The sequence below is a fragment of the Carcharodon carcharias genome, chromosome 16 (genome assembly GCF_017639515.1).
Source record: "Carcharodon carcharias isolate sCarCar2 chromosome 16, sCarCar2.pri, whole genome shotgun sequence".
In the NCBI taxonomy this organism is placed as follows: Eukaryota; Metazoa; Chordata; class Chondrichthyes; order Lamniformes; family Lamnidae; genus Carcharodon; species Carcharodon carcharias.
Genome location: NC_054482.1, coordinates 101,026,123 through 101,050,558, shown reverse-complemented (window position 1 = coordinate 101,050,558; position 24,436 = coordinate 101,026,123). Strand labels below are relative to the sequence as shown.

Sequence of the window (24,436 nt, the reverse complement as noted above, 5' to 3'; positions counted from 1 at the left end):
GCAGGAAAGTGGAGTAGAGGATTATCAGATCAGCCATGATCACATTGAATGGCAGAGTAGACTTGATGGGCCGAATGGCCTACTTCTGCTTCTACGTCTTATGGTCTTATAAAGGGATATTCGTATGTTGCACAGATTTACTAGGATGTTGCCTGGTGTGAGCAAATGATGTGAAAATTTTGAGGCTGTTTTTCATAAATGTGTTTAAGTTATGCAGGAATGGGCTGAAGTTGTACAAATAGATTGCTGCTGGTATTTATGGGGTCTAGAATGAGGAGAGGCTATATAAGATCAAATGTAAGAGATTTAGGGCAGAGGTTTATGAGGCTAGTGATTGAAGCAGAGACTGTGTCAAAATTTATGAACAGGACTAGATAGATGGTTGCTGGAAGAGGGAATTAAGTGTTGTCAGAACAGGGTAGACACTTGAACTGAGGATTACTCCTTGTATAGAAGCTAAACGCTGACTTGGACAGGTTGGACCAAAAGGCTGTTATACATGTAGATCCTTCTATACCTCAATAACATGACGTTCCATGTTTATTATGCATGCAATCTGAATAGTAAAAGTTTTTAATGCTTATTTACATTTTAATGAAATAGCAACTGAATTTTTTGATCCATTTTGTTGTCCTACTTGTGGATTTATTAAAATTAAACTTTCAACTATTGTTGCTGATTGATTAATCAGTAGAAATTGTAAATCATCTTGATTTAGTAATGACAAAATCTCCCATTATAAGGGATAACAAAATATGTTCTCGGTTATTCATTGGTTCATTGACTATGAACCTGCTCTGCAGTTATTTGGTTGAGTACTTTGTAAGAGGATTAATATATGACAATCTTAGTAATAGCTCTATTGATGCTTCATCCTTTAATACTGGAATAAAGTACTGTAATATTTGTGAAACAGGTTTCTCAATTGGAGCAAGAATTGTTTAAACAAAAGATGGCGTTTACAGATGAGCTCTCAAAAGCAGAAGACAAACTTTTGAAGGCTTACCATGGCCAGGATTCCAAGCACCAGCAGGTGGTTGAACTTGCCAGTGCTTTGAAGTAAGTTTTGTGCAGAGGGGATTAAGGTCTGTCAAAAATAAATGTTCAAATTGTTTAGCCCTTTTTATTTTTTCCCCAGTGTGGAAAGGACAAGGTTGAGTTTTTAAATAAATACTCTCATACTATTTTTATGTATTAATTTCTGAATTATTAAATAAAACCCTTATTTTGGTAGTTTTCGGCACCATTTCGGAAAAACTAGAAGGGACAGTGGCTTAGCAAATTTGACCTTTCATTACAGACCCCTATGTTCGCATTCAGTTTAGACTGAAAATTTCACCCATCAGAGTAAGAGTCTTGTAGGAAGTAGGTTTGGGGCAGCTTCAGTCCTATTCCTGAGGACATTGACCCACAGCACTGACATGTAGGGTTAGATTTGGCAGCCATTCAGTGAAAAGTAGAAAATCTAGTTCAAATTTAGGATTCCCAGTCCATGGGATGGATAATGTGGGAAATAGGAAAATCATCATTAATGCAATATGTGGGTTATTTTGAGGTTTCAGTGGTTTAATCTGCATTTGATTTATTCTGCAATTGATGTCGAAGATTTTTATATTGCAATAAATTGTACATTAGCGGAATGGAGTTGTGTCTCTCCAACAGCCTATCTTAGATATTAACTGAGTAAGATTCAAACTGGAAGAGTTGACTGTGAAGTCTTATATCTGGTCAAATGTATTTAACATTTTAACACATTAATGGTATATGTTTAAAAACAAAAAACTGCGGATGCTGGAAATCCAAAACAAAAACAGAATTACCTGGAAAAACTCAGCAGGTCTGGCAGCATCGGCGGAGAAGAAAAGAGTTGACGTTTCGAGTCCTCATGACCCTTCAACAGAACTAGGTGAATCCAAGGAAGGGGTGAAATATAAGCTGGTTTAAGGTGTGTGTGTGTGTGTGGTTGGGGTGGAGGGGTGGTGTTTGGGTGGGGGGAGAGAAGTGGAGGGGGGGTGGTGTGGTTGTAGGGACAAACAAGCAGTGATAGAAGCAGATCATCAAAAGATGTCACAGACAACAGAACAAAAGAACACATAGGTGTTGAAGTTGGTGATATTATCTAAACGAATGTGCTAATTAAGAATGGATGGTAGGGCACTCAAGGTATAGCTCTAGTGGGGGTGGGGGGAGCATAAAAAATTTAAAAATATTTAAAAATAATGGAAATAGGTGGGAAAAGAAAAATCTATATAATTTATTGGAAAAAACAAAAGGAAGGGGGAAGAAACAGAAAGGGGGTGGGGATGGAGGAGGGAGCTCAAGACCTAAAGTTGTTGAATTCAATATTCAGTCCGGAAGGCTGTAAAGTGCCTAGTCGGAAGATGAGGTGTTGTTCCTCCAGTTTGCGTTGGGCTTCACTGGAACAATGCAGCAAGCCAAGGACAGACATGTGGGCAAGAGAGCAGGGTGGAGTGTTAAAATGGCAAGCGACAGGGAGGTTTGGGTCATTCTTGCGGACAGACCGCAGGTGTTCTGCAAAGCGGTCGCCCAGTTTACGTTTGGTCTCTCCAATGTAGAGGAGACCACATTGGGAGCAACGAATGCAGTAGACTAAGTTGGGGGAAATGCAAGTGAAATGTTGCTTCACTTGAAAGGAGTGTTTGGGCCCTTGGACGGTGAGGAGAGAGGAAGTGAAGGGGCAGGTGTTACATCTTTTGCGTGGGCATGGGGTGGTGTCATAGGAGGGGGTTGAGGAGTAGGGGGTGATGGAGGAGTGGACCAGGATGTCCCGGAGGGAACGATCCCTATGGAATGCTGACGGGGGTGGTGAAGGGAAGATGTGTTTGGTGGTGGCATCATGCTGGAGTTGGCGGAAATGGCGGAGGATGATCCTTTGAATGCGGAGGCTGGTGGGGTGATAAGTGAGGACAAGGGGGACTCTATCATATTTCTGGGAGGGAGGAGAAGGCATGAGGGCGGATGCGCGGGAGATGGGTCGGACACGGTTGAGGGCCCTGTCAACGAATGTGGGTGGAAAACCTTGGTTAAGGAAGAAGGAGGACATGTCAGAGGAACTGTTTTTGAAGGTAGCGTCATCGGAACAGATGCGACGGAGGTGAAGGAACTGAGAGAATGGGATGGAGTCCTTACAGGAAGTGGGGTGTGAGGAGCTGTAGTCGAGGTAGCTGTGGGAGTCGGTAGGTTTGTAATGGATGTTGGTGGACAGTCTATCACCAGGGATTGAGACAGAAAGGTCAAGGAAGGGAAGGGAAGTGTCAGAGATGGACCACGTGAAAATGATGGAGGGGTGGAGATTGGAAGCAAAATTAATAAATTTTTCCAAGTCCCGACGAGAGCATGAAGCAGCACCGAAGTAATCATCGATGTACCAGAGAAAGAGTTGTGGGAGGGGGCCGGAGTAGTACTGGAACAAGGAATGTTCCACATACCCCATAAAGAGACAGGCATAGCTGGGGCCCATGCGGGGGCCCATGCGGGTACCCATAGCCACACCTTTTATTTGGAGGAAGTGAGAGGAGTTGAAGGAGAAATTGTTCAGTGTGAGAACAAGTTCAGCCAGACGGAGGAGAGTAGTGGTGGATGGGGATTGTTCGGGCCTCTGTTCGAGGAAGAAGCTAAGGGCCCTCAGACCATCCTGGTGGGGGATGGAGGTGTAGAGGGATTGGACGTCCATGGTGAAGAGGAAGCAGTTGGGGCCAGGGAACTGGAAATTGTTGATGTGATGTAAGGTGTCAGAGGAATCACGGATGTAGGTGGGAAGGGACTGGACAAGGGGAGAGAGAAGGGAGTCAAGATAACGAGAAATGAGTTCTGTGGGGCAGGAGCAAGCTGACACGATCGGTCTACCGGGACAGTTCTGTTTGTGGATTTTGGATAGGTCCCCCCGTGTCGGCATTCCGTAGGGATCGTTCCCTCCGGGACATCCTGGTCCACTCCTCCATCACCCCCTACTCCTCAACCCCCTCCTATGGCACCACCCCATGCCCACGCAAAAGATGTAACACCTGCCCCTTCACTTCCTCTCTCCTCACCGTCCAAGGGCCCAAACACTCCTTTCAAGTGAAGCAACATTTCACTTGCATTTCCCCCAACTTAGTCTACTGCATTCGTTGCTCCCAATGTGGTCTCCTCTACATTGGAGAGACCAAAGGTAAACTGGGCGACCGCTTTGCAGAACACCTGCGGTCTGTCCGCAAGAATGACCCAAACCTCCCTGTCGCTTGCCATTTTAACACTCCACCCTGCTCTCTTGCGCACATGTCTGTCCTTGGCTTGCTGCATTGTTCCAGTGAAGCCTAACGCAAACTGGAGGAACAACACCTCATCTTCCGACTAGGCACTTTACAGCCTTCCGGACTGAATATTGAATTCAACAACTTTAGGTCTTGAGCTCCCTCCTCCATCCCCACCACCTTTCTGTTTCTTCCCCCTTCCTTTTGTTTTTTCCAATAAATTATATAGATTTTTCTTTTCCCACCTATTTCCATTATTTTTAAATATTTTTAAATCTTTTATGCTCCCCCTACCCTGACTAGAGCTATACCTTGAGTGCCCTACCATCCATTCTTAATTAGCACATTCGTTAGATAATATCACCAACTTTAACACCTATGTGTTCTTTTGTTCTGTTGTCTGTGACATCTTTTGATGATCTGCTTCTATCACTGCTTGTTTGTCCCTACAACCACACCACCCCGCCTCCACTTCTCTCCCCCCACCCAAACACCACCCCCCACCCCACACACACACACACACACACACACACACACCTTAAACCAGCTTATATTTCACCCCTTCCTTGGATTCACCTAGTTCTGTTGAAGGGTCATGAAGACTCGAAACATCAACTCTTTTCTTCTCCGCCGATGCTGCCAGACCTGCTAAATGGTATATGTTTTCCTGATGTAAACGCATTATTAAGGCCGGAATTTTATGTGCCATGATCAGGTGCATGGCTGACCCAAGCTAGCGTGAAATCGTGCGAGAAAACATCGGGCGGGCATCTCTACGTTACGCCTTATCATGGTCAGCACGCGTGCAGGAATCGGAAGTCTCCCACTGACAATTGAAGTTCCATTAAGCTAATTAAAGCCCCAATCAACTGGGATTTTTAGTTGCCCATGCGCTTTTATGTTTGGTACACGGGCTGATCAGCCAGGCGGCCTTCACATTTTTGCATCATTCTGAATCCAGGGCTGGACAAAATGCCCAGCAGATGTTTAAAGTTTGAGAAGTTAGGACTATTGCTGTCAGTTGTTTGTAGTTGCATTAAACCTTGTGCATTTTCTGTGAGCAAATACCCTTTGAACAATGCTACAGCTTCCTGAGGCAGCTCCACAGTAGTTATCAATCTTCAGGGAGCTCGTTGTAAACTGCCCACAGGCAGCCTCACTTGTCTTGGTGCCCGCCTTCTTCCAGCAAACACCCCCCCCCCCCCCCACCTCTAAACCCTCCCAAACAGCAGCACTGAGTGTATCTCTGTGCATGTCTCACGCTTGATGCCAGTTAATTGACCAGATTCCACGTCCACTTCCGGGCCTTCTGATTGCACACACCCAACAGGTGCAAAATTTAGGGCCATGTTTCTTTTGGCTGTAATGATGCTGTATAGTGCAGTAATAGCTCTTTGGTAAGTTTTAATCTAAGTTGTTCGGTCACAAGTCAGTGATGTAAAAATAAAATGCAACACAGAAGGAGTTCATTCATCTCATCATATCTGAACTGGCTCTTTGATACAGTTATCCAATTAGTGCCAATCCCCTGCTCTTTTTCCATAGGCCTGTATTTTTTTCCATTCAAGTATTCATCCAATTCTCTTTCGAATGTTATAGAATCTGCTTCCACCACCTTTTTCAGGTAGTGGATTCCATATCATCATAGCTCGCTGTGTTAAAATTGTTTCCTTATGCACCTCTTAAATCTGTTCCCTCTGGTCACCAATCTTTCTATCAGTGGAAATAGTTTCTCCTTATTTACCCTTACCAAAACCATTCATGGTTCTGAAAATTTCTGTGAAATCTCCTCTTAACTTTCTCTATTCTCAGGAGAACAACCTAGCTTCTCCAGTCTCCCTACATAACTGAAGTCCCTCATCCCAAGCATTCTAATAAATCTCTTCTATCTCTTCTCTAGTGTTTGACAGCCTTCCTAAAACCTGCCCAGAATTGAACACGATATTCCAGTTGAAGCCTAACCAATGTTTTATAAAAGTTTAGCATAACTTTTTCTTTTGTCTATTAACTAAAGCTAATGATCCCATGGGCAGGATCTTCCAGTCAGTGAGTGGGGGCGGGGCCGCTCGCCTACGTGGGTTGACGTTGGGTAGAACCCCCGTGTCATTTCCATTTTCAGGCTGGTGGGAGCACAGCCGAATCAGCTGCGTGTCCGCTGACCTGTCAACGGCCTACTAAGGCCATTGAAAAAGTCATTAATATCATTAACGGACCTGCCCACCCAACCTTAAAGTTGGCGGGCAGACCGGGAGCCCTGGTGGGCTTAAGGTAAAGCATGAAACCTCATCCATGGGCGGGATGAGGTTTCATGAGGGCTTTTAAATATTTAATAAAGGTTTCGGTAAAAGTTATGGACATGTCCCAACTCATGTGACAGTGTCAAGGCAATCTTGCTATCATTTGTTTAACATTTTTTAATTTGGAACCGATCTTCCTGATGCAGCTCATTTTAATTTTATGAATTTATGAACAGGACTAGATAGATGGTTGCTGGAAGAGGGAATTAAGTGTTGTCAGAACAGGGCAGACACTTGAACTGAGGATTACTCCTTGCATAGAAGCTAAACACTGACTTGGACAGGTTGGACCAAAAGGCTGTTATACATGTAGATCCTTCTATACATCAATAACATGACATTCCATGTTTATTATACATGCAATATATAATAATAAATAATAAGCCTCAGGAAGATCAGTGTGCTCCTTTATAATAGTTTGTGTGTTCATCCTGCTCCCTTGTAACACTTGCAATCCTCCTGTCCTCTGGTACCACCCCGTGCCCAAGAAGGATTGGAAGTGTGTGGCCAGAGCCTCCGCAATTTCCAAACATACCTCCCTCAACAACCTAGGATACATTCCATCCAGATCTGGTGACTTTTCTACTTTGAGGATCATGATTTATATCGCCATCTTTTCCCACCAGCGCTTCATGGCCAACATTATCCTCCCCCCTGTTGGGGGGGGGCGCTGGGGGAAGGGCATGGGCGGGTGGGCCTCCGATCGGTGTCCCCAGTCAAGGGCGCACTGCCATTTTATGTGGGCGGGCCAATTAAGGCCCGCCCAAGTGGCATCCACCAGGAAGCGCTGTGCCCTTCCTGTGCGGGGGGTTGGGGGGCAGGGGGGGTGATTCCCTCAGGTGGGAGTGTGTTCTTTTGCGCATACTCGTGAAAGAGCGCACAGATCTGCCTGAGGCAAAGTGCTGCCTCAGGGAGATCGGCTCCATTGTAAAAGTTGAATTTCAGGTATTTAAAAATTTTCCCAGCCTTATCCCCTCATGTGACATTGTCACATGAGTTGGGACATGTGCATAACTTCTATTGAAACATTCGTTAAAATTTTAAAAACCCTCATAAAACCTCATCCCGCCCGTGGATGATGTTTCATGCTTTTCCCGAGGCCTGCCTGGGCTCTCGGCCTGCCTGCCAACCTTAAAGATTGGACAGGCAGGTCCATCAGTCAGGTTAATGAGTTTTTTAATGGCCTTAATGGGCTGTTGACAGTTTGGCGGGAGCACAGCCGATATGGCCGTGCACCTGCTGAACTGAAAATCTAAATGATGCGGGGTGACGTTGGGACATACACCCGATGTATCTCCGTGTCATTTTACGTGTCGACGAGCAGGCCCCGCCCCCTCTCGCTGACCGGGAAAAACCTGCCCCATGATATTTATCAAGGCAAAATAATGTGGATGCTGGAAATCTGAAATAAAAACATTTAATGCTGGAAACACTCGTTACAGGAGGCAACAAATGAATGAAATGCTGCTTGGCCTGATGAGTGTTTCCAGCATTTCTATTTCTATTTCATGATTTTATTTTTATATATAGCTTTGGAGGTTAAATTGAATGAAGAGCACAGGGTCAATTTTGTGTGGAGTATACATCATGATTTGGGCCTCATTTAAACTTCAGTGGTGGGCCTCTGGCACTAATTGTACTACTTGCTGCCAGCTTGACATTTGGGAGTTTGGAAAATCTGGTGGGCCTTCTACTTCTTAAAATCAGTCTGCACCTCTTAAAAGAGGAGGTGAGGTTTTCATCAGGGGCCTGTAGAAATTATGGATTGGATAAAGTTCCCCTACCAGTGGGTTTGAAGGCAGGGAGGATGGAGGTGGCATGTTACGTCCACCTTGCCTGCCTGCCGCACCCCTTCACAATTTTACCAGTGGTGGGAGGAAGCACATTGGGCAGCCCGCCCATACACCTGTGGGCCAACTGAGGCCCTTAACCTCATCCTGTTGCCATTGGGATTTAACCACATCAAGCACCCAGACAGCTTTCCTTGTTGAGTGGAAGGGTGGATGGAGGGGCAAGGTGTGAAGCTCCCTCCATGTGGGTCCATCAGAGGGCTCCCCACTCAAAGGTGTAAATCTCCTAGCTACCCATCCCCCAGCTTTTCTACACCCCCCCCCCGGTTCTCCACCATCGTCACCTGAGACCCCAGACTCATCTGCCATTCTGGATCCAGTGGCAGTGGTTACTGTTTCTGGTACGGTGCTGTTACTTCCGATTGCTGAAGGGCACAGGTTCCCCTTCAATGCAATTGATGAACAATTGGATGTTTAATTCCTGCGGGGCAGCCGTTGGATTTGTTCACACCTATCCCCCTGCCGATCTTTTAGCTGAGGGGGTCGGGACTATGGTGCCCAATTAAATCCAGCTGTGTATTTCTGAAGCTATGTGCACAGAGCAGGAAGCTCTAATTTTTGAGTACTACCAGGGAGCTGCTTCAACAAGTGAGGGCCAGGAAGGAAAACCTGTTACCCTCAGATGGCAGACGCCATCCATGTCAACTCAGTAACAGGCGTAGAGAGAAGTGGTTGAGCAGGTACCAGCAATATTATTCCCAGAACCCGGCTGCATTGCTGGAAAAACAATCATAATGTGGCAGCCCTGGTAAGGGTAAGCTCCCCCACATCTCCTTTGCTCTGATGAAGCGTAACATAAATAGATTCTAAGGTTCTATTAGAAGAAGAGCAAGGGAGAAAGAACTAGTGCATTCATCCCTATGTCCAGGCCACTAGTTATCCCTCTACCATCATGATAAATTATCTGGCTATTATTTCAATGCTGTTTGTGGGATTTTGTGGTGTGCATATTAGTTGCCATTTTACAACAGTGACTGCACTTCAAAAGTACTTCATTGACTTTAAAGCTATTGGAACACATTGAAGTCATGAAAGGTGCTATACAAATGCAAATGGTTTCCTTTATTAAGTTAATATTTAATAACATTTTAAAAGTGTGATTCTAGCTTCACTTTTCATTTGGGAAATAAGCTTCTGTTTTAATTTTGTTCAAAAAGTAAAACTCATTTGTGCCTTTAGGGTCTCATGACTTTCTTTTTTAACATATAAATAGCCTAAAACTTTCTAAATATCTTACTCTTGGGTATGCATTGTACATTTGACTATCTATTGAAAACTTCCAGAACTTTATATCTGGGTACTGCATATGATTTGTCATTAAGAGCTGTGATATCTTTCAGGTATCAGTATCTGCATCAGTCTGTTTGTTTTTGTGATCAGTTCACAGTCTCATCTGTTTTTTACTCAGAGAAATAAAGACTGAGATGGATAAGTGCAAAGGTGAAACTACTGCACTGGAAAAAGAACTTCTTCAACAAAGACGCGATAGTGCAAGCAAGGATATTCAGCTTAGCCAGCTGGAAACGACTCTGCGTACTACGCAGGTAGAATTGAACAAGAAGTCTGACGAAGGTAGTAAAAATCATTTTTGTATTGTGTGCGTGAGTGCTTTGATTTGTTCTAGTTAAACAGTTTTTCTGATCAAAAGGCAAATTTTAAAATGTCTGATTTTTCTATATGCAGTAACAAATTTTTTAAAACTTGAGAGACTTATGAAATTGATTATTTAAGGCCATTTCAGAAAATATGAAATAAAAGCTTTCTACTGAATGCCATATGTAGTTCTGATTATCCTCTCACATTGCATTGCACTATTTGAACTTTTGTTTCTTATTGTGGTGCGATTCATGATGTGAGTTCATAAGTGGTTCAATAGACTGATAACCAGCCTGGGAATCCTTCCACCACTGTTCCCCAAAGGGAAAAAATGCGTGTGTGTAGATATGCTTAATAAAAAACACCTTGAACTCATATGAAAGAAAATTGAGATTTTCATCTGTGAAGTATTTCAGCATATCAAATAAATATTTCTAAGTGGTTCATATACAATTGAAGTGCAATGACATTTGTGAACAGTTCAATGCTAAACAAAGCTTAATTTTTTCTTTTACATAATATTTTGTAAAATTAATTCCCTGGTAGTGCTTGATCTGGAGGAAAATCTGCACCGGATTGAGACAGACCGAAGCAGTGCTGTGCAGGAAACTCAAAAGATGGAAACACAGTTGCAGAATGCACGTGGTGAATTACAAGATGCTTTAAATCAACTTAAGGAGCTACGAGAAATACTTCAAAAGGCTCAGAACAGCTTGGAAGAAAAAAATGACACTATTGAAGAACTCGCAAATGAACTTCGGTGAGTTATTTCATCCACAGGAACAAAGAAATGAACTGTACTGAATTGATGCAATGGAAAAATAGATTTGGGTCAATTTATTTAATATTCCAATCAGTTTCTTTCTTTGATTTCTGATCTTTAAATGTCACATTGATCAAATATATTGCAAGGTATCAGCTTTGTATTTTGCCATTTACAGAGTTTAATTTATAAGGGCTGTCTTGTTATATATGGCACCATTTGAAAAATGTTCAAAATTCAAAACAACCCTCATTTGAAACTATGAAGGATGAAGTTTGTCAAAATTATCTGCAACGGTTTTGTCAAAATGAATTGGACCTGTGTGATAGCTTTGAGAAACTCCAATTGTTAAATGGCGCATTTGCAGTATTTAAAGCTCCCCTTTTTAGCTGTTAGTTTAACATATTTTAACATTTCTGATGTGGAAATATTTTATTTCTTTATCTGCATTTGATTGTAATGTCTTGATTAAATGTAAAAAATTCTTCTTTGTATAAAACTGCTTCAGCCTAATTTCTAACTTTATTTGTACATTTCATCAGTGTGATTATCCAATCAAACCGAAAGCAGTAGAAATCCCCTTCCTTTTACCTTTAGCATATGCACCATTTTCTGCCATACAGTTTCATAGGTGTCAACCAATAGCCCTTCAGCTTGTTGGTTTGAGGGCTGTGTCTACATATATCCTGTATATCTAAGACAGAAGTGAGAGTTGAGAAGGCTGTGATGTGTTCAATGCATTGTATTATCCCTATCTAAATTATTGTAAGAAAATTATTACCTGGTAGATGACATAACTAATTTTAGTACATTTGGGGTCCACTATTTCAGGTCTCCTTTCCTCTTGGAGCTGCTATGCTGACATCAACAAAGTAACTCTCTGCAGATTAGGAAAAATATAAAAAGGCAAATGTGTTACTCTGGAAGGTGGCAGCAGGAAGACTGAAATTAACTTAATCCATTTAGGAGTGGTTTTTGTTCAGTTTTCAATATACCTTTAATATTAGACTCACCTATATATTAAGAGTTTCTCTTTTGCATTATTTCAATACTTATACTGTTTACATCCTCTAACATGAGAATTTGCACAATTATTTTTCGTATGAGATTATTTTCCATCCACTGCAGCAATAGATTGCTTAATTGCGTACAGTAACAAGTAAGTGCAAGAGTAGGTCATACAGCCTGTTGAGCGAGCCTGTTCCATCACTTAACAAGATAATAGCTGATCCTTTACCTCAATTCCACTTTCCCTCCTGATCCCCATGTCTCTTGATTCCCTTAGACCTGAATTTTTCAGATGGCGGGGTCTCACTTCCTGCCATCCAAAGAGTTCCCCGCTAACTCTGAGTGCCTCACACCCATATCACGCACGAATGAGCATTAAGTGGCTGCAGGCGGGACTTCCGCCTCTTACTTGGGAGGAAGCCCCACTTTAGAGTGCTGCCGGCCAATCTTATTAGCCTGCAGCTCTCCTGTCCCTGCAGTGACAAGAGCTGCAGTGGACTGAAGACGAAATGCATGAGGATGCCTGAGACTAAGTCTGGGCACTAGAAGCCAAGGCAGGTTCAAGGGGTCCCATGGTGGGGGCGGGGATGTTTATGGGGGTACAACGGGTCCCTGGGGGCGGTGGGAAGGACAAGAGGCCACCAGATCTTAAGGCTGGGGTGGATGGGGGGTGGGAGGGTGGGGGGGGGGCACCCGACTTCAGAAGGGGGCTTATGATGGAGGCATAGCCTCCATACCCCCCCACCCACCTTGAGATCTTGTCCATTGAATTTCTGGCTTCCCCCATGGAAGGTCAATCCTCTCGCCAGCCTAAAAATTGAGGCTGAGGATGAAGCAGCCCTTAAGTGGCCAATAATTGGCTACTTAAGTGCCTTAATTGGGTCATGGGCAAGCTTCCTGTTTAATTCCTTGCCTGCCCCAGCGTGAAATCACTGCGTGGTCGGGGCGGGAACCCAGAGGGAATCCCATCCCTTCAATTTTCTCCCTACTTAAAAACCCACTGGTGGGGGAGCATAAAATTCTGGCCTTTAATATACCCCAATGACTGAGAATTCAAAGCCCCCTCGGGTAGAGAATTCCAAAAATTCACAATCTTCTGAAGAAATTCTCCTCATCCCAGTCTGAAATGGCCACGCCTAATTGCCCTTGAGAAGATGGCAGTGAGTCGCCTTCTTGAAACACCACAGTCCTTATGGTATAGGTGTACCCAAAGGTGCTGTTAAGTAGAGTTCCAGCATTTTGACCCAACAACAATGATGGAACAGAATCTATTTCCAAGTCAAAATGGTGTGTGGCTTGGAGGAGGATCTTGCTAGTGGTGGTGTTCTCATGCATCTGCTGCCCTTGACCTTCTAGATGGTAGAGCTCATAGGTTTGGAAGGTGCTGTTGAAGAAGCCTTGATGAGTTGTTAAACTGCACCTTGTAGATGGTACACAATACAGCCAAGGTGGAGGGAGCAGATGTTTAAGGTGGTGAATGGGATGCCAGTCGAGTGGGCTGCTTGGTCTGAATGGTGTTGAGCTTCTTAAATGATGTTGGAGTTGCACTGATTCAGGCAAGTGGGAATTATTCCACCACATTCCTGACTTGCAACCTGTGAATGAGGAAAGGCTTTGGAGGGTCAGGAGGTGAGATACTCGCCACAGTATATCCACCCTCAAGACCAGCTGCTTCCACTGCTGCTGTATTTTTACATGAAACCAAACTTTATTCTATATAAGTAATATAAATCACGCACTTTGGTTTTGTATGACTCCTATTAAAGCTTGTTTTCTAGTAAATGCTTAAATCACATGCAGCTTAATAAACAAGACAAGGAATCTCTTCAAACCTTGTTTTGAAAAAGAAATAGTTACCTTGTCACTTAGACTCTCTTTTGGGATTGAAACATTCATCCTCTCAGGACAAGGGGAAGAAGAAAATAATATGAGAACTTCTTTTGTGCTGTTAAAAAGCTTTTTGATCTAAGTTGGAATGTCCATGAGTGAATATCCTATTATGTGGGTATTTGGATATTTTTGGAAGATAATTTATTATTTTAATTATTTTAAATTTACAAATGTATACTTCTACTGGAGGAAAGAAATGATGCTAGTTTCCCTTATGTTGCCCTGTTTTAACTTAATAATGAAAATCAGCACTTGGTAAATGGGAGCATACAGTAGTTGCACAAATAGGAATATGGCATTTCAAAATTGTTAATTTAACTTGTTTGCACTTAAAAGGTGGAATTTAATTTTTTGATTCTTCTAAGATCGGTCACGATTTTTGTGGTCCCCAAGTGAATGATATCAATGCTGAAGCACAGTATGAGTTTTCACTCTGAAGACCTATGGATAGAAATTTGACTTCAGCAGTAGCAGAAATAGGCAATAGTAATTGATTGCCTGTTTAGCAAGCCAACTCTGTTTTCATTGAAGATCTGACGCAGTGTAAAATGGGGTCCAGATTTGATAAGCACCCATTTTGCGCTGCCATCAAAATAAAGTTTCAACACCTATCCTGCCCCCAGCTCCTGTGCCCTCCACCGCACCACCTCCATTTTATGTCTGTACAAAGAACGTCTGGTGTAGCAAAGTTTCTTAATCAAGTATTTTAATCCAGCCTCAAAACAGAGGTATTTTAAAAACATAGAAAATAGGAGCAGAAGTAGGTCATTTGGCCCTTTGAGTCTTCTCCGCAATTCAATATGATCAATGCTGATCCTTTTATCTCAAAGTCACACTCCCACTCTCTCCCATAGCCTTGGATGCCTTTTAGAGTCTAGAAATCTATTTCCTCCTTAAATATATTCAGTGACTTGGCCTCCACAGCCTACTGTAGTAGAGAATTCCACAGGTTTACCACCCTCTGAGTGAAGATGTTTCTCCTCATCTCGGTCCTAAATGGCCTACCCCCATATCCTGAGACCGTGACCCCTTGTTCTAGATCCCTCAGCCAGAGGAAATATCATCCCTGCATCCAGACTGTCCAGCCCAGTCAGAATTTTTTACGTTTCAATGAGATCCCTCTCATTCTTCCAAACTCCAGTGGACACAGGCCTAGTTGATCCGATCTCTCCTCATACGACAATCCTGCCATTCCCAGGAATCAGTCTGGCGGACCTTTGCTGCATTTCCTCTATGGCAAGTATATCCTTTCTTAGGTAAGGAGACCAAAACTGCACACTCCAGTTGTGGTCTCACCAAGACCCTGTACAGCTGCATTAAGACATCCTTGTTCCTGTACTCAATTCTTTTCGCAATGAAGGCCAACATACCATTTTATTGCACTGTTGTTTACAGTTTTCCCACCTAAGTTGTTTCTTATGGTCGCTGAGCAATATTACTAATTAACTGGTGACCAGTTCTGCTTTATCAACTCGATTCATGAGGAATTGGATTGAAATTGCTCCAACTTGTTTTATGTAGGACCTTCTATTTATAACTGAATCTAACAGAGGTTAATGTAATTGTTCAATCACTCACACAAAGCACACCTTACATTGGAGAACGTATCATGATTTTCTTTACTATAAATTGACTTTGTTCAATCCTAAATAACTTATTAATGTGGAAAATGTTTTGAATTCCACATTGAGGGGCTTCTCATTTTGCTTTCACTGGATAGATGAAAGTTTAATTGAAACAAGTATTATAGTTTCTGCAATTAGAAACTGATGGGAATTTTTCCACCAGCATTCGTTAATGCAGTATTGTTGCAGCCCTGTGTTTTAGTTTTTAAGAATTGGACCGGCCTATCACTTGCAGAGCAATGTAACAATCAGTTTTAAGTGATAGGAGTAAGTTTCCATGCCAATAGCCTATAGGTGTATACTTTAAATTTATACTTTCAAAAGAAAGAATTTGCAGGGTAGTAGGGGAAGAACAGAAGAGTAGGACCAGTTGATAGATCTGGTACAAGCCAAATGGCCTCCTCTGTGCTATATGATTCTAGTTGATGAGATGATGGGTTGTGTTGGTATAGTGCGTTCTGTTCACTATGCAGCTAGGTACAGAACAGCATGGAAGTTTAAGTTTCCATAGCTGACTGTAACCTCATTCTGTTACTGAAAGGATAGGCAAGCTGAAGGTAATGGGTGAAGTGGTCGGCTGCCTTCAGTTATTTATTGAAACTGTGCTGCTCATGTTTATTCTGTTGTGTAAGGGTTAAAAATAACCCAAGCTATTACAAATCGCTTTTTGTATAGCCCACATGGATTCTATTTAATGTGCTTCTAAGTTTAACTCTGACTTGAAAATAATTATACTGTATTTGAAAACCATATAAAAGGCAGCAGACCCTGCAGGAATTGGCATTGCACATTAGGCAGCTAATTTTTTCCAAATGTCTACAGAATTGAAAACTTAATTTGGAAAATTTATCTGAAGTGGTAAACAAGTCGATATGTTTAAAAATCTTTTTGTTTTCTCTAAGTTTAAAATGAGAAAGCTATTTAGACAGCATGGAACCCTTTTTATCTTGTCATAAATATTTATTGTAGATGTCATGTTCTTGACCATTCATGCTTATTAGAGGAAAAGAGAAATGCTTTCCACTCCTAATTTCTTTCAGTATTCCATGTTTTCTGGTATCTTGTGACCTGGTACATGTGGTAATTATTTGGAGCAGTTTTTTGTTGGGTACTTTAGTTCAGGGCAGTTGGAAGGAATTGATAATCTCCCTGGAGACCATCTTAAAGCTTTTACGAATAATGATGTATGATTTTTTTTTAAGCTTGTTGCTAGTACTGGACCTTCTTTACTAGTTCTTTCACTGGAAAATCTCCCGAATGAACCCAGAACATTTAATGTGTTTCTTTTTAGCCTTGAAGTTAGACTTTTAGGATACTTAACTCAAGTAGACAGCAGGTTATGATAAGGGGGCAGGCAAGTGGTTTTGCTATCACTACGACCCACTTATAATTTGCACATTCATTGCACTTTTACTGCAAAACTGCAATACTTGAGCAACTAATCATGCTACATCTGTTTGGTGTAGAAACTTGGGATATGTTGTACTACACCAAATCAAGTTGCCCTAATAATAGTATAATCTCAACAATGAGCAATTGTTGCAATGGACAATTTAACTATCTTCCATTGTCCGTAGGTACTGTGAACGCTTAAAATCTTTGGTAAATAGCAGCATTGTAATACTTTGGATGGAGGAATGCAAAATTGAGTCTGATTTGGTGTTTGTGACTATTGAACCATTTAGCTAAGGCAATCATGATTAGTTTCCTTGTAGTGAGTTCTTCATGATCCTTTTAAGACTGCTTTACAAAAGCACATAATTTTTGCACACTTTTACAATTTTTTTTTCTCCAATAGGCAATATAAAAGTGAATTACAAGAGAGAAATGTGAAAATCATTGATATGGACCAAGCACTCAAAGATAGGCAATGGGAGCTCCAACAGAGGGCAGCTCAGGTATCTTGTGAAACAAATGATTTTGAATCAGTGTATGGTATTCAGTACTTTGCCTATTGTTTTATTTATTCAGTTGAAACTTAATATATAATTTCCATGTCTACTCACGCCTGTTTTTTCTCTTGGTTTTCTTTTCGGAGCCAATTTTAGGTTGCTTTGAGGCCAGTACTCAGCTATTTGTCCCGTTATATTTTGTTTGATTATTTTACCAGATGTGAAAAATATTTCAAATGTCAAATGAGAACTTGTAGGGGCAGTATTTGAGAATAACTGGGGATATTTTGGTGGATTCCTTAAGGGAATTGGCATGACAGTTTTGAAGGAGTTGGGAACTTTGCCAGATGAAAGACAGGTTGATGATGTTGAATTAGCCTCTTAAAAATTAGGAAATCTGAAGTCAGCTGATAATATCTAAGCAATTAATCTAGATTGAGCCATGTCTGCAGTGCAGGAATTGAGGATCAGCATTGATATAAAGGATTATAATTTTTCATGTGGCTGTTAATGATTCAGGTGGATTGCTGGTCTATTAATTGACAACTGATTATCTGGAATTTTTAGGAAACTAAGAATCTAATACAATTTCAAGTTTACCTTCAGGAAAAATTTTAACAACCTAACTACAGTATCTTATTAGGGATACTTAACATTGCAGAGAAACTCCCTTCCTTCAATAAATTATCCTAGTTTGACAGATACTCTGATCGTATAGAGAATGAATTCTTCTCTTTAGAAGAATGCTCCCATTATTAAAGCATCAACATGAATTTTATCCAGGATTAAAGTTTTAGCTGCAAATTTCCTTTTGCTGTACAGGAATTTCTAGTTCAAATAGAATATAAAATTATGAAGCTTAATACCAGATTAGTTGCTTACGCATATCTTTTATTCCACAGCTTACACAATTGGATATGAACGTACATGAGCACAAAACTGAGATGGAGCAGAAAGTTATCTGTTTACAAAGTTCTTTGGAGAAATCTGAGTTGAACATTAAGGAGCGCACTAAACAGGTTTGATGTCCCTCTTTTTAAACATAATAAGTTTAACTTTGTCTTTAACTTAGCTGATCTTGAATTTTAATGGTGGCACAGTAAAATAGTACACTAGATCCTCTGCCTCAGCTATGTCACTGGAAAAACAAGAACACACGTCACTGCAGACTCGATGGGCCGAAGGGCCTCTTATGCACTGTGTGATTCAAGACTTTTCATTAAGGGAGGCACCTCTAAGCAGTGAGAGAGAGATTACTGTGTTGCCAGCAATCTTTTTTTGAAAAAAAACTCAATCTTTTTTCCCATTGTGTTTCTGTTACTGCTTTGTAGTTAGTTCCATGGTGACTATCATGCTTCAATAGTTTTTTGGAATGCAAATTATATTTTTATAAAGAGACAGCCTAGGGAGCAATGAATCTATTCTGGTTACTCTGCAACATTTGCCAGGATGAGTTTGGGGTTTGTTGATAGGTCAGATTTGCCTGGCTTTTCATTGAATTTTGTAATATCTTGTTTTCTTAAGAAATCACACATTTTCTGTGAAGGTTGCTCACCAACACATTCTCAAGAGCAATTAGGATGGCCAATAAATGCTGGCCTAGTCATTGATGCCACACCCTGTGAAGGAATAAAAAAAAATCCTTGAAGGGTGACCAAAGGAAGCTGCAATCTTGATCTGTGACTTAAGTTTTGTTATTCTGTGAATGAGCCACCTAGAAGCGAATTAAAATTGTTTTGGATGCACAATAGACTGCTGATTGTTGGATTGGAAGTCAGTCTGTTTACGCCTCAATCTCTCTGTTTGTATCTAGGTTTTGTTAATGAACTGATAGATGTAGGGAAGAACCATATTTAACTTTGGAGCCTAAGGATAAATATTTGGGAGAAGACTGGTGATGTTTAGGTGGATTTTTTTGAAGGGATTGATAATTGCAATTCTAAAGGAGTTGGGGGCAGTGCCCCTCGAGTGGCAGGTCGATAATTTTAACTAGCAGTTGGTGATCTGGGATGAGAGGATAGCAAGGGATTTTATGAATGAGATGAAGGGAAGTTGCAGAGAATAGAAAGTATGAGGGCACAGATGGTTGAAAGGCAGATGGGAGGGCATAGAATGAGGATTTAGGGATCAGTTTTAGAGACAGTTGCGATGGAAGTGGTCTTGATTTTGGATACACCAAGATCCATGAATCCCTCATGTTCTGTTTTTTTAGGTGATAGTGAGGGATAGACAATATAAGGATGCAATATGTAGTAGGGAAAAGGACTTGGAAATTGTTTCTGCCATGTAGGATGGTTTCAGAGAAGGCAACAGTTTTGGCCAGAGAAGAGGGGGGATGGTACAACTTGAAGTAGTTCGTTTAATCTGATGGAGGGCAGTCAGACAAGTTGAATACCAACACATTCATTCTTAACAGCCAGATGACTTGAAAATAACTACATGACTATTATTTTAGGACCTGTGATAGGGATGGTAGACAGTACAGGTTCTAAGTGGATGATGACGTCTAAGGAAAAATTATTTTGGAGATAATCAATAGAAGAGTCCATGTTACCACAAGTAGAAGAGCATTTCAGAGTTAAATTGGACATTAGAGAAAGAGCTTGGGGTCGTTGGTCAATTAGTCAACCCAATTTAGTGGGGCTGCTACTGGTATGAAAGCTAAATGGTAGAGTATGTCCTTGATTTTATTAAAGCACAAAGAAGTATATGTCCCTAAAATCAAAAGTAGAGAATATATCAAGACTAAGCTAAGGTGGCTGGCTGATCATGTGCAAAGGCAAATAAGAGTTGAACAAAAACGCTTTTATAAATTAAAAGAATGTAATTCCCAGGATAACAATGATGTATTTATATAGCACCTTGAAAGTAGTTAAGTGTCCAAGGGGCTTCTTGGGTGTGTTATGAAACAAAATTTGACAGTGAGCTACGTAAGGAGGTGTTCAACAGGTGACCAAAAGTTTGGTCCCAGATGTAACTTTCAGGAGCATCTTAAAAGAGGAAAAGGAATATAGGGAGGGAATTCCAGGGTTTAGAGCCTTAGAAGGCACAATGGACAGATTAAAATTGGGTACGCTTAAGAAGACAGAATTGGAAAAGCACAGGTATGTCACAGATAGAGAGATAGAGAGATGTGACGCAATGGAGGGATTTGCAAACGAAGATGAGAATTTAAAAATTGAGTTCTGCTTGACTGTGAGCTAATGTATATCAGTGAACACAGGAAAGCTAGGTGAATGGGAGGGTGCAAGCTTGGACACAGGTCACACAGAGTTATGAATGACCTCAAGTTTACCAAGGATAGAATGTGGGAGGCCAGCCAGGAATATTCAAGCCTAGAGGTAACAAAGGCATAAGTTAGGGTTTCAGTAGCAGATGAGCCATGGCAAGGGAGATGTCAGGCGATGTTACAGAGGTTACGGGAAAAATAGCGTAGTGCTAATACTGAATTAGTAATCCAGAGGTCTGGAATCATGCTCTGGAGACATTAGTTCACATCACATCATGGCAGCTGGGGGAATTTGAATTCAATTCATTAAATAAATCTGGAATAAAAAGCTACTCTCAGTAATGATGACCATGAAACTCCCCAGATTGTCAAAGTCCTTCAGATATGGAAATGTGCTATCCTGTTCTGGCCTATATGTGACTTCTATGTGGATGACCCTTAGGTGCCTTCTGAAATGACCTAGCATGTCACTCAGTTGTATCAAAGAGCTACAGAAAAGTTGAATAAAACCAGACCGAACACCCGGCATCAATCTAGGCTACAAACTACCACAGCACAACCAGCCCAATTCACCTTGCCTTACTAAGTTCTGCTCACTAACATCTGGGGGCTTGTACCAAGCTTGGGAGAGCTGTCCCACAGACTAATCGAGCAACATCCTGACTTAGTCATACTCATAGAATCATATCTTACAGCCAATGTCCCAGACTCCTCCATCGCAATCCTTTGGTATATCCTGCCAGTATCATAGGTCTACAAGAGATGGCAGCACAGTGGTATATATTTGAGAGGAAATGTCACTGGGAGTCCTCAACATTAACCAGACCCCATGGAGTTTCAAGACATCAGCTCAAACATGAGAAAGGAAACCGCCTGCTGATCACCACCTACTACCTTCCTTCAGCTAATGAATTAGTTCTCCTCCATGTTGAACACCACTTGGAAGAAGCACTGAGGATGATAAGGTCACAGAATGTACTTTAGATGGAGCACTTTATTGTCTTTCACCAAGAATAGCTCAATAGCACTACTATTGACCGAGCTGGCCTAGTCCCGAAGGACATATCTAATTGGCTGGGCCTGCGCCAGGTGGTGAGAGAGCCAGCAAGAGGGAAAAACCTATCTGACCTCTTCCTTACCAATCTACCTGTTGCAGATGCATCTGTCAGTGACAGTATTGGTAGGAGTGACCATTGGACGGTCCTTGTGGAGACGAGGTCCCTCTTTCACACTGAGGACCCCCTTCATTGTGTTGCGTGGCACTACCACTGTGCTAAATGGGTTAGATTCAGAATAGACCCAGGGGCTTAAAACTGGGCATCCATGTGGGCCAACAATAGGAGCAGAATTATATTCAACCACAATCTGTAACCTCAAGGCCTGGCATATATACCATTTCCATCAAGTCATGGTTCAATGAGGAGTGTAGGAATGCAGGGAGCAACATCAGGCATACCTAAAAATGAGGTGCCAACCTGGAGAAGCTACAACTCCGGACAAATGGATGCTAAACAGCCTAAGCAGCATGCGATAGTCCAAGCTAAGTGATCCCACAGCCAACGCAGTCATGGATGGTGGTGGACAATTCAACAACTAACCACAGCAGGATGCTTAATGAATAGCACCGTCCTCAATGATGACAGAGTCCAGTACTTACTCAACAATAATCTGCTGATAGTCACTTCAGATTCCATCAGGACCACTCTCAGAGGTCATACCTAGCACAAAAGGAAGATAGTTGTGGTTGCTGGAGGGCAATCATCTCAGTCCTAGGACATTGCTGCAGGAGCTCCTTAGAGCAGTGTCCTTGGCCCAGTCATCTTCAGCTGCTTCATCAACAAATGATATTTCTTCCATCATAAAGTCAGAAATGGGAATGTTCACTAATGATAACACAGTGTTCACCTCCATTTGCAACTCCTCAGATAATGAAGCAGTGTGTGCCCACATGCAGCAAGACCTGGACAACATTCAGGCCTGACTGTGGCAAGTAACATTTGTGACCTACAAGTGTAGGAAATGGTCATCTGCAACAAGAGAGGACCTAACCATCACCCTTGACATTCAGTTGATAACCATTGCTGAATCCCCACCATTATGTGTGCTCCAGAATTTGCCATGCCCCTAGCTGAGCTGTTCCAGTACAGCTGCAACACTGGCATCTATCCTGCAATGTGGAAAATTGTCCAGGTATGTCTGTACACAAATAGGACAAATGCAGCCCAGACAATTACCGCCCCATCAGTCTATTCTCTATCCGCAAATGATGGAAGGAGTCATCAACAGTGCTATCAAGTGGCACTTGCTTAGCAATAACCTGCTCACTTGATGCTCAGTTTGGGTTCCACTAGGGCCACTCAGTTCCTGACCTCATTACAGCCTTGGTTCAGACATGGACAACATACAAACATATATACGAACATACGAATTAGGAGCAGGAGCAGGCCACTCGGCCCCTCAAACTTGCTCTGCCATTCAATAAGATCATGGCTGATTTGAGTGTAACCTCAACCCCACATTCCTACCTACCCTTGAAAACCTTTCACCCCCTTGCTGATCAAGAATCTTTCTAGCTCTGCCTTAAAAAAAAATTCAAAGACTCTGCTTCCACTGCCTTTTGAGGAAGAGAGTTCCAAAGACACTTAACCCTCTGAGAGAAAAAAATCCTTCTCATCTCTTAAATGAGCGACCTCTTATTTTTAAACAGTCACCCCTAGGATTCCTAGCCTCTCATCTGCTCTTGTAGCCACAGTATTTTTATGGCTAGTCTTGTTCTTTCTAGTCAATCGTAACCCCCAGATAGTGAGGCATTCAGTAATGGTAATGCCATTGAATGTCATGGGGCAATGATTTAGATTCTCTTTTTGGAGATGGTCATTGCCTGGCACTTGTCAGCCCAAGCCTGGATATCGTTCAGATCCTGCTGCATTTGGACATGGACTGCTTTAGTATCTGAGGCGTCGCGAATGGTGCTGAACATTGTGTAATCATCAGCAAACATCCCCACTTCTGACCTTATGCTGGAAGGAAGGTCATTGATGAAGCAGCTGAAGATGGTTGGACTGAGGACATTACCTTGAGGAACTCCTGCGGTGACGTCCTGGAACTGAGATAATTGACTACCACAACCGTCTTCCTTTGTGCTTGGTATGGCTTCAACGAGTGGAGAGTTTTCCCTCTGATTTCCATTGACTCTCGTTTTGCTAGGGCTCCTTGATGCCACTATCAGTCAAATGTTGCCTTGATATCAAGGGCAGATCACTCTCACCTCAGCTCTGGAGTTCAGCTCTTTTTGTCCATGTTTGAGCCAAGGCTGTAAAGAGGTCAGAAGCTGAGTAACCCTGTTGGAATGCAAACTGAGCATCAGGTGAGCAGGTTATTGCTAATTAAGCACCACTTGATAGCACTGTTGATGACCCCTTCCATTACTGATGATGGAAAGTAGACTGATGGGGCTGGAATTGGCCAGGTTGGATTTGCCCTGCTTTTTGTGTACAGGACATATCCACATAGCCAGGTAGATGCCAGTGTTGTAGCTGTACTGGAACAGTTTGGCTTGGGATGCGGCAAGTTCTGGAGCACAAGTCTTTAGCACTACTGCTGGAATATTGTCAGGCCCCATAGCCTTTGCAGTATCCAGTGCCTTCAGCTTTTTCTTGATATCACGCGGAGTGAATCGAATTAGCTGAAGATTGGCATCTGTGATGCTGGGGACCTCTGGAGGAGGCTGAGATGGATCATCCCTCGGCATTTCTGGCTGAACATTGTAGCGAATGCCTCAACCTTATATTTTGCACTGATATGCTGGGCGCCTCCATCATTGAGGATGGGGATATTTGTGGAACCGCCTCCACCAATGAGTTGTTTAATTGTCCACCAGCATTCATGACTCCATGAGGCAGGACTGCAGAGCTCAGATCTGATCCGTTAGTTGTGGAATTGCTTAGCTCTGTCTATCACTTGCAGTTTATGCTGTTTGGCATGCAAGTAGTTCTGGTTGTAGCTTCACCAGGTTGACACCTCATTTTTTAGG

General features: G+C 42.1%; 1 protein-coding gene across 4 annotated transcripts in view; it reads left to right on the top strand.

Annotated features, from left to right (window-relative positions):
- ccdc18 (coiled-coil domain containing 18) overlaps positions 1-24,436 on the top strand; it is a 140,892-nt gene that overhangs the window by 84,756 nt on the left and 31,700 nt on the right. For all 4 annotated transcript variants that reach the window (XM_041208706.1, XM_041208705.1, XM_041208707.1 and 1 more), the window contains 5 exons: positions 917-1,059; positions 9,809-9,972; positions 10,543-10,756; positions 17,081-17,180; positions 18,077-18,193. In XM_041208706.1, the coding sequence (XP_041064640.1) occupies positions 917-1,059; positions 9,809-9,972; positions 10,543-10,756; positions 17,081-17,180; positions 18,077-18,193 (738 nt within the window). The remainder of the gene's footprint in view (positions 1-916; positions 1,060-9,808; positions 9,973-10,542; positions 10,757-17,080; positions 17,181-18,076; positions 18,194-24,436) is intronic.